Source organism: Hemitrygon akajei, chromosome 6, assembly GCF_048418815.1.
Source record: "Hemitrygon akajei chromosome 6, sHemAka1.3, whole genome shotgun sequence".
NCBI lineage: Eukaryota > Metazoa > Chordata > Chondrichthyes > Myliobatiformes > Dasyatidae > Hemitrygon > Hemitrygon akajei.
This window is the reverse complement of record NC_133129.1, coordinates 176,351,901-176,363,007: the sequence shown is the minus strand read 5'-3', so window position 1 is coordinate 176,363,007 and position 11,107 is coordinate 176,351,901. Positions and strand designations below refer to the sequence as shown.

Genomic DNA, 11,107 nt, shown 5'->3' with positions numbered 1-11,107 from the left:
CTCATTTCCATAGATGCTGCCTGGCCTGCTGAGTTCCTCCAGAATTTTGTGTGTGTTGCTTGGATTTCTCGCATCTTCGGATTTTCTCGCCAATGATTGGGGTGTGGGGGCTCTTGGATTATGCTGGCTGCTTTACTGAAGTGGTAATAAGACTCAGTTGAGGGGAAACTGGTTTCCATGATGTGCTGAGCTGTGTCCACAACTCTATGCAGTTCAAGTGAGTCAAGCAACATAGATTGAAGCAACCAGATGGCCAATAATTTGGATCGAAATCCTGTATCAGAACCTCAATATGATACAATAAAAATCGAAATATTTTTATTTATAACGATACATGCAAAAGGCTGGAGGAGCTCAGCAGGTCCAGCATTTTGTGTGTGTTGTTCTGGATTTCCGGCATCTGCAGAATCTCTATATTCACCGAGGATAAAGTACTTTAGAAAGTCAGGCTGTAAAAAACTTTTGGATATCTTCAGAAATGCAACTTTCTCCAAGTTATGAATGGGCTCAGGTCGACTGCAGGAATACCGCTGACGTTGGTCACGTTGGGTCGACGTACGGTACGTACAGCGCGTGACACGAACCGAGAGCGTCGCGTCACGTGATGGCAACTGCGACAACGCGGTGGCGGCTCGGTCGGGAGTGGGCAGCTCGCCCGCAGCCTTTCTGGCAATAACAACGCCAGCGGGGTCTGCGCGAAAGGAGACAGTGCTTGTAACATGATACCGTAGTCACCACACCGTACTCAGAGTCATTCTCACCGCCTCAATCAAGTCCGGCTCGGCGCTTCTTGCAGTGTACAGGTAGGGTCAGGCTGCGAAGGTGTTGAAGGGCCTAGTGCGGAGGCGCAGCGAGCATGCGCCGGACTGAACTGCCTGCAGGTGTGGTTATTCTGCACAGGTGTAGAGTGGAGCTACCTGCAGGACTCAGTCTGGTGACGTTGGGATTGTTCAATGCATTCCTTTGTTTATTTCACAATTACGTCAAGTGCAAACCATGTCTGGCATCGATAGTAGGAAGTGTGACAAAACAGAAAGCGTTGGAAATGCTTCAAAGGATCAGGGTACTGTTTGCAGTGTAAGATAAATGACAGCTCATCTTTCACGTGAAACAACGTTTTGGAGTTGTTCATTTGGTCAGATAGCATTTTTGGAGAGAGGAACAGATTTAAAATCTCGAGATTTTCAGCAGAATTAAAAAATGAATGAGAAAAATCTGCTTTTCCCAGTTCCGATGAAATGTTATTGAAAACACTTGTAGATCACTGTAAGTTAGAAATGGGACATTATACTTGGGATCAAATAAATGGCAGATATTCAATACATTTTGGTTCCATCTTCATAAATAATTTCTCAGATACACAAGAGAGACGAGTCCAGAGCAGGTATTAACCACCTCTTTTATGCCTTGGACCAATACCATTAAGCAAGAGTCTATGGGCCCAAGATTGGGAACCCCTGGTCCAGGGAGATGAGGAACTGAAGGAAATTGGTGTTAGTAAGGGAATAATCCTGGGAAATTAATGGAGGTAAAAGCTGTTAAATACTTAAAATCTGATGATTGACTTGCTGATGACTAAAAGAGCTGATAAATAATTGAGTGAAGGAACTAGCTGAAATGTGTCCAAGTTTTTGCATAACACAAAACCACAAGGGACTTGCAGAAAGGCTGCAGCAGACAAGTTGGGTGATTTGGTGAATATGGTTTTCATGTGGATTTATCCATTTTCATTATGGGTGGTGGGATGGGAGATAAGTCTCTACCAAAGGAGTTATAAGGTGCTCCTTCCCTCTCCTCTGCTAGCCTTTAGGTCAGCCTTGTGCAAGGTGTAGCACCTGCTTAGCACCCCCCCCCCCCCCCGATCAGCGTCATATGGGAGTAAATGGTGGATGGTCATATCATAGCCAGCTGGCGCATCTCAGAATCAGTTTTATTATCATCGGTATGTGATGTGAACTTTGTTAACTTGGCAGCAGCAGTTCAATGCAATACGTAATCTAGCAGAGAGAGAGAAAAATAAAATAAAACAATAATAAGTAAACAAGTAAATCAATTATGTATATTGAATAGATTTAAAAGAATATGCGAAAACAGAAATACTGTGTTTTTTTAAAAAAAAAAGTGAGGTTGTGTCCAAAGCTTCAATGTCCATTTAGGAATCGGATGGCAGAGGGGAAGAAGCTGTTCCTGAGTCGCTGAGTGTGTGTCTTCAGGCTTCTGTATCTCCTACCTGATGGTAACAGTAAGAAAAGGGGCATGCCCAGGGTGCTGGAGGTCCTTAATACTGGACGCAACCTTTCTGAGACACCACTCCCTAAAAATGTCCTGGGTACTTTGTAGGCTAGTGTCCAAGATGGAGCTGACTAGATTTGCAACCTTCTGCAGCTTCTTTCGGTCCTGTGCAGTAGCCCCTCCATACCAGACAGTGATGTAGCCTGTCAGAATGCTCTCCACTGTACAACTATAGAAGCTTTTGAGTATTTGTTGACATGCCAAATCTCGTCAAATCACAAGTTCTGGTGACCACTGACACCAGGTAGATAATCTTTGAAGAGTATTGGTAATGGCTGGGGTCACCCATCTTGTGAATTGTCTAGACGAAGGCAATTTCTCTGTAGAAAAATTTGCCAAGAACAGTCATGAACAATAGACCATGATCACCCATGTCATACACAGACACAGCTCATATAGATGATGGTGAATTATGAAAATAGCAATACAGTCTGTTGTCTGAATGATGATTGAGAAAAGAGGTGGTGCAATGAGACCTGGATGTTCTTGTATATAAATTGTGGAACGATGCAGCAAATCTTGGGGAAGCATTGACTTTTTATCAGAAGAGGATTTGAGTACAGGACAAAGATGTCACATACTCCAATGTACCAGGCCTTGGTGAGACTATCAGGAGTTCTAGGTACACTTTTGGTCTCCTTATCTGAGGAAGGATGTTCCTGTCATGAGGGTGTGCATCAGTGTTTTACTAAGCTGATTCCTGAGAAGACAGGACTGAAGTATGAGGATGATGGGAGCTCATAGAAACTTATAAAATTATATTAGGGCTTAATACAGAGAGGTTTCTGCTGTATGTACAGTGTAGAACTAGAACTGCAGTGAAACTGGTGAACTTACGGAGTTCCCTACCGCATGTGCTAGTGGAAGCAAAGTCATTGGATATAGTCGAGAGGAAGATGGATTTATTTCTTGCAGCCAGAAGGTCAAGGAACTTGAGGAGGAGACTGGAACAGGGCACTGACATGAATGTTCAGCCCTGATAAAGAATGATTCAGTAGGCCCAAAATGCTGAATGGCCGACAACTCACATTTCCAATATTTTTCTGATAGATGCCACCTGACATATTGTGTGTTGTATTCAGTCCTGGTCATATCATTATAGAATGACATACCTTTTTTGTCATCTTTTATTTCATTATCTTAGTTAAGTTTGACTGTGGTAGATTTGAATTCCTGCACCGCAGCTGCTTCTGTCAGGATGCCATCCGTTCCACTCATGGACGGAGACCATGACCCCAAGATTCCTGTTTCTTCACAGCAGAGATACGATAAAATATGTTTTCTGAGTGACTTTCATCACACAAGCAAAGGAAACTGTGGCACTTCTCACACACTTGATCAGAAGCAGCTTTAAGGCATGAGAGCAGAACCCATGCAATTTCAGTGAGTTAAGTTATAGTCACTTTGATGACAAGGTAGGACTTTGCATTGAAGTCATTTTATGTAAACGTGTTCCACTGGATCTGTCATTCCAGTTGAACTTGCTGGATCAATTTTGTATAGCGCTTTTCAAGGAATACAGGAGATTATTCATGACTTATTCTTATCCACCAACTAACTTTATCAGAATATTTTATCTGGTTATTTACGGCAATGCTCGATGGAACTTTGCCTTGTAACAATTCAAGTTTTCTGTAATGTGCTAAGAAAGCGCAAAGTTGTTGCTGCTCCCTGCGTCTGGAATTTAAAATGGAGGAAATACAGATAACACAAGTCCAATGAAAGCACAGGAAATCTATAAATAACTGGACATTAGTTTTTGCAGAATTATACAACAGCTGATTGTGCGCTGCAAGGCTCAGTTTGCAATTGGATATCAAGCCTGCATTCCAATTCTGTGCATTGCAGGACAGCAAACTTTATTCACACCAACACAGCCAGTTTTAGCAGCAGTTACTTTAGATAAGCTGATCAACAGTGCCATTTTTCACTGACCATTGCAATTATGGGATGTGATGGTAGGATAAAAAGTAAATTTATTATCAAAGTATCACCACACACTACCTTGAGATTCAATTTCTTGTGGACATTGACAGTTGATACAAAGAAATACAATAGTCAGTGGAAAAACTGCACACAAAGACGGGCAAACAGTGTGCAAAAGGAGACAAACTGGGCAAATAAAAAAAACATAATAAATAATGTTGAGAACTGAGTTGTAGAGTCTTTGAAAGAGATTCCATAAGTTGTGGAATTACCGTAGTTCATTTGAACAGATTATTGATGTTGAGAAACAACTATTATTATGAGCTTTCATGGCTTGTACTCCTTTGTGGAGAGTGATGTGATCTGTGTGATTTGGGAGTGAAACTGATGTTGGCTTTGAACTGCAGAGCTGAATGTTCTGTAGTTTTTTAGAAGCTGATATAGATACAAATAGAGTTTATTTGAACATGCAGCTTTTTTTTACCTCTGAGATTTCTTTTAATTGATCCCTTCATGTCATTGTACACCAGTCATTGAAGGTGGGCATGCAGGTACAGCAGGCGGTGAAAAAGGCAAATGGTATGTTGGCATTCATAGAAAAAGGATTTGAGTACAGGAGGAGGGAGGTTCTACTGCAGTTGTACAAGGCCTTGGTGAGACCGCACAGAGTATTGTGTGTAGTTTTGGTCCCCTAATCTGAGGAAAGACATTCTTTCCATAGAGGGAGTACAAATTGATTCCAGTGATGGCAGGACTTTCATATGAAGAAAGACTGGATCGACTAGGCTTATACTCACTGGAATTTAGAAGATTGAGGGGGAATCTTATTGAAAAGTATAAAATTCTAAAGGGATTGGACAGGCTAGATGCAGGAAGATTGTTTCCGATGTTGGGGAAGTCTAGAACGAGGGGTCACAGTTTAAGGATAAAGGAGAAGCCTTTTAGGACCGAGATGAGGAAAAACTTCTTCACACAGAGAGTGGTGAATCTGTGGAATTCTCTGCCACAGGAAACAGTTGAGGCCGGTTCATTGGCTATATTTAAGAGGAAGTTAGATATGGCCCTTGTGGCTAAAGGGATCGGGGGTATGGAGAGAAAGCAGGTACAGGGTTCTGAGTTGGATGATCAGCCATGATCATACTGAATGGCGGTGCAGGCTCGAAGGGCCGAATGGCCTACTCCTGCACCTATTTTCTATGTTTCTATGCTTCATGAATCCATTGTTTCCTCAACTCTAACAGAATTGGAAAGTATTTTCAGTATAGATCGATAAAGACATTGCGCACAACAAACAATTATCATCCTATACTGATAATCACAAGCTAAATTAGCTCCATGTTAATGTCCTTGAACCTTTGACAAAAATTAACTTTTTATTCATTAAAAGTTGTCATAGTTAAAAGCTGGGCTTGTCATGGTGACATGCTCTGCGTTGTGTCCAAAATTCAGGTGACTAGTAAAACCTGCGTACAGAATCTCATTGTCCACAGATTTTTTTTTAGTACGTATTGCATTGCATAATTTTCTGTCCATCATTACATACTTTCATTACAAGAAATCATCCTCAATCCTGAACTGCTTGTCAGCTGTTATGAATTTATATATAAGATCACTTAACTCTTTGGAATTACCTGAATTGTATAAATCCAGCTGCTGTCACTAATTAGAATAGATTATAATTGCCATTTTTGGTACAGGTTTATAGAATCGTAGGGATCCATTTGGTCCATCATACTTATGATGGCCAACAAAGAGTTCAATCAATCTGTTTCTGTACCCATCACATGGTTTGTGGGCTGAAGGGCTTTGTTCTGTGCTGTATGACACTATGACTGAAGCTTTGTGCATTTTTTATATATATATAGTGGTGCTAGAAAGTTTGTGAACCCTTTAGAATTTTCTCTATTTCTGCATAAGTATGACTTAAAATGTGGTCAGAGCTTCATATGTCCTAAAACTAGATAGAGAGAACCCAATTAAATAGCACAAAAAGATTATACTGGCTCATTTATTTATTTATTGTGAAAAATGATCTAATATTACATGTATTTGTTGGAAAAAGTATGTGAACCTCTGGGGTTCTACAAAAGGTTCTACAACCTTCTACAAAAGCTATTTGGGGTCAGGTGTTCTGATCAATGAGATCAGATTGGAGGTGTGGTTTATAGAGGTGTTCTGCCCTATAAAAAAGACAAAAAGCCAGGTTACTGACAGAGCCAGCTCTTCTCAAGAAGGATTTTTTTATGCGCACCATGCCTTGATCAAAGCAACTTTCAGAGGACCTTAGTAGAAGAATTGTAGAGATGCGTGAAACTTGAAAAGGCAACAAAGGCATTTCTAAAGACCTGAGTGTTCATCAGTCCGCAATAAGAGAAATTGTTTACAAATGGAGGAAGCTCAGTACTATTGCTATTCTCCCTAGGAGTGGGCATCAAGAGTACAACATGCAAAGCAGAGGAAGGTGAAAAAGTACCCAAGGGTAAAAGCTAAAGACCTGTAGAAATCTCTAGAACTTGCTAAAGTCTCTGTTTATGTGTCCACTATAAGAAAAATGCTGAACAAGAATGGTTTTCATGGAAGGACACCACGAAGGAAACCACTGGTCTCCAAAAAAACATTGATGCACATCTCAAATTTGCAAAAGACTACCTGGATGTTCTGCAAAGCTTCTGGGACAATGTTCTGTGGGCATTTGAGACAAAAGTTGAAATTTTTGACAGCAATGCACTTTGCTATGTTTGGAGGAAAAAGGGCACTGCACACCAACACCAAAACCTCATCCCAACTGTGAAACATGGTGGAAGGAGTGTCATGGTTTGGGGCTGCTTTTACTGCCTCAGGGCCTGGGCAGCTTGTAATTGTTGAGGGAGCAATGAATTCCAAATTGTATCAAGACATTTTACAGGAGAATGTCAGGGTAGCAGTCCATCAGCTGAAGCTGAAGAGAAGTTGGATAATGCAACAAGACAATGTTCCAAAAAGACGAGTATATCAACAACTGGTTTAAAGAAGAAAATTTGTGTTTTGGAATGGCTGAATCAAAGTTCTGACTAATCCTATAGAAATGCTGTGGAAGGATCTGAAGCAAGGAGCTCATGCACGGAAGTTCACCAACTGCTAGAGTTGAAGCAGTTTTGTAAAGAGGAATGGCCCAAAATTCCTTCAAGTGGATGTGCAGGACAGTTACCGGATCATTTGGTTGCAGTTATTGCTGTGCAAGGGGTCACACCAGTTACTGAAAGCAAAATTTTACAGACTTTTTCCAGTTAACACATGTAATATTGGATCATTTTTCATGTTTTATGTGTTATTTATTTAATTGGGTTCTCTTTGCCTAATTTTAGGACTTGCGTGAAGACCTGATCACATTTTAGGTCATATTTATGTAGAAAAGGAGAACATTGTACAGGGTTCACAAAATTTCTGGCACCACTCTATAGATGGAGGGTATCTGCTGCTATTGTGCTTTTGCGTATTGAGTTTCAGTTCTTACCACGAACAGAGTTATAGAAACATTTACCGGTAAATGGTCTTGGCTCTTTATTCCTTTCTCTTTGCTGCTTGACCTGCTGAGCTCCTCCAGCAATTTGTGCATGTTGTCCTGGATTTTCAGCATCTGCGTAATCTCTCATGCAGCTATTTTTTTTGAAGTCTGAGTGCCTTGTTTATTCAATCTTCCTTCAGCGGAATCTGTACCAGAGAAAAACAATCCTATCCTAATGAATAGTTAAAATTCTCTAAAGCTGGTGACATGCTCATTAATCTCCTCTGCACCTTCTCCTCAATGAGATGACTTGAATTCACAGCTTATCAGTCCTTTGATATTCTTCTGCAGTATGCAGTTTTCTCCTCACTGTCAGCTGGACATCCATTTTGTTATGTAATCTGCAACTTCTTAATCATTATGTTGACAGAAAGTCAACATATTCACAAACTATAGAAATGAGCTCTTTCTTAGCTTTGTGAAACCTACACTTTGTAATTTTGCCATTCACTGAAATACTGCGTGTTTTGTGTAGCATTTGGTGTCACTTTCAATTGGACCTTGATGGCATTTGTTACTGTAATTGTTCTGATTCCACTACATTCCATTTAATTATTATTTTGGTTGATTTGCAGCCACATCAAAGTAGAAACATGTGGAAGTGGTATTCTACAGACGAACCGCCCCCTGCATCAGCAGGAGTAAGTACTTTTGTCATTTTCTTAGCTCGATCTGTTATAACAAAAGGAAAATTCATGATATATTTTGAAATTTTTTTTGTGCAGAAAAAAATGTGACTATAATTATGCCTATGACTTGAACTTTGTCAGACACATGAAAATGTTTTTCATTTATTAACTTAATGTGTTAATATTTATGTTTGGGTACATTATTGATATTTCAATTTAAATTTCTTATCTTTTGCTTTTAATTGACATTATTATTAATTTATAGCTGTTAAACTGGAAAGGTTGTGCATGCAAGGGCCTAGAAGTGTTTATTGTGTAATGTGATTGTATATCTACTTACAATGCATTCTTTAATAAAAACTAGGACCTTACGATATTGATTGTAAAGTCCATGGTTTGCCTTTTATTTTATGCCGTGATCAGTGGACCACTCATACAAATACAGTGTTGGAAAGAATGTCAGATCTGTTTGTACTGGAGCTGTTTGTAAGGGATTATTTTGAGCAGGACCTAGCCCTTTATGCTGGGTACAAGTTGCAACTGACTAGATCCCCATAGGCATAAATGCTTACTTTGTGGGCAGCTTGGCTACCAATTATAAACTCCCCTACTCCACCCTACCACACCCACCCACAAGCAACAAGACATTTTTGCACAACATAATGCCCTGATTGAGCCTTTGATTTCACTTTCCCCACCCCAGGAGTGGAATGTGTGACAGAACAGTGTTGAGGGAGCATCATAATTTGCTAATTATTCAGAGTAACTACATGTTACTTTCTTTTCCTCTGTATGCTTCATATTGACAGGACAGTTGAGCCCAATTATATTGGATCTTCTGATTGACCTGAGTTTTGTTGCTGTTGGCTCTTAATAAAGAAAAATGAATTGACTTCCATGTATTTCATTTTAATGCTCTTTCCCAGTCACTGAGCCTTTTCTGATATCTCTAATGCAGGATTCAAATAGTAGTTATTACTCTGCTAGTTATTAATAGTGGCCAATTATTCTGCAGGCACTAAACTCCCCTAAGAATGCAGGTGATCATTCTGTGGCAGATTTAACGGAGCAGCTGGCCCAGAATGAACAACTGGTGTTGCAGCTTAAGGACCTAATTCGGGAGAAAGATAACCAGCTTCATGTGAAAGATCAACAGCTTAAGGTAATGTTTTGAGAATTAAAGTTGAATATGTTCAAGTTGAGTATGCCTGCAGGAAAAAGAATCTAGGGGTTGTATGTGGTGATATGTATGTGATCTGATAAATTGTATTTTCAACTTTGTTTATACAGTGATTACAGTGCTCTAATATACTTTATGCATGAGCTTTCTCTGTTTGGCTTTCATTTTACAGTCCAAAAATTGTTAATTATACAGTACTGTGCAGAGGTCTTAGGCACCCTGGATTTTTTAATATTGTTTCAAATGGTATGGTTTCCACCAATCCTTGATCTGGATTACCTGGAGAAACAGAAGCAAGCAAGACAGCCGAAGTCTGCAGAAGATCTGTAGCAAGTTCACCTAGATGGTTGGAACTACCTACTAGCTGATTTTCTTATTAAAGTGCACAACAGTGTATCTAAGCAGTTTTTAAAACAAAGGAGTTTCACACCAAATAGCGATCTGATTTAGTTTTTTACAGTTCATTGCTCTTTATAGTTATTTTTTGATATTTTTGTTTCATTATGTTTGAAAGTATCTTTTTACAGAATTCTTTTACATGTGCCTTAAGATTTTTGCACAGTTTTGTATATGTGTAATTTTAAGTGCAACAGTTAATTTTGATTTAGGCCATTGTCTTTTTCATCAGAATGTTTTTTTCCGCCACTAATGCTGCCTGACCGGCAGAGCATTTCCAACATAAGAGATGGGAACAGAATTAGACCATTTGGCCCATCCAGTCTGCTCTGCCATTTAATTATGGCTGATTTATTATCCCTCTCAACCCCAGTTTTCTCCCTTCTTCCTATAACCATGAGACATAGGAGCAGAATTAGGCCATTTGGCTTATTGAGTCAGCAATGCCATTCAGTCATGACTGATCCTTTTTCTCCACCCCCCCCCACCCCCTCAGCCCCACTCACCGGCCTTATTCCTGTAACCTTTGATACTATGCTCAATCAAGGATCTGTCAAGTTCTGCCTTAAATACACTCAACTACCGGATCTCAATAGCTGCCTGTGGTAATAAATTCCCCAAATTCATCACTCTTTGGCTAAAGATATTTCTCTGCATCTTCTGGAAGCCCCACTATCCTGAGGCTGTGTCCTTTTGTCCTAGACTTCCCCACCATGGGAAACATCATTTCCACATCTACTCTGTCTAGGTCTTTCAACATTCGGAAGGTTTCAATGAGATTCCCCCTCATCCTTCTAACTTCCAGCAAATACAGACCCAGAGCTACCCTTTGCATCTCCCAATTTTTCTTTTCTTTTTCAATATTTTTATTGATTACTTGCATAGATGAATACAAATACATTATGATATTATGAAAACAGAAACAAAGTTGAAATGCCCCATATCTATTTATAGTAAATAAAGCATGATATTGAAAAGGTGTATTTTATTCTAATCTAAAACAAAATAAAAAACCCATAACAAAAAAATAGAAGAGGGGGAAAAAAAGCAGCTGTTTGGTTAAAAGAAAAGAAAATAAAATCTTGAATATAGTTGTAAATTCAGACATATAATAGCCATCATCATTGCTGAACAAGTCAA

At 39.6% G+C, this 11,107-nt stretch overlaps 1 protein-coding gene across 2 annotated transcripts in view; it reads left to right on the top strand.

Moving 5' to 3' along the window:
- Positions 1–605: 605 nt before the first annotated feature.
- LOC140729708 (uncharacterized) overlaps positions 606–11,107 on the top strand; it is an 89,040-nt gene continuing 78,538 nt past the window's right edge. For both annotated transcript variants that reach the window (XM_073049807.1, XM_073049806.1), the window contains exons 1-3: positions 606–803; positions 8,338–8,403; positions 9,407–9,553. In XM_073049807.1, coding sequence (XP_072905908.1) covers positions 8,356–8,403; positions 9,407–9,553 — 195 coding nt within the window. In that variant the 5' untranslated portion in view covers positions 606–803; positions 8,338–8,355. The remainder of the gene's footprint in view (positions 804–8,337; positions 8,404–9,406; positions 9,554–11,107) is intronic.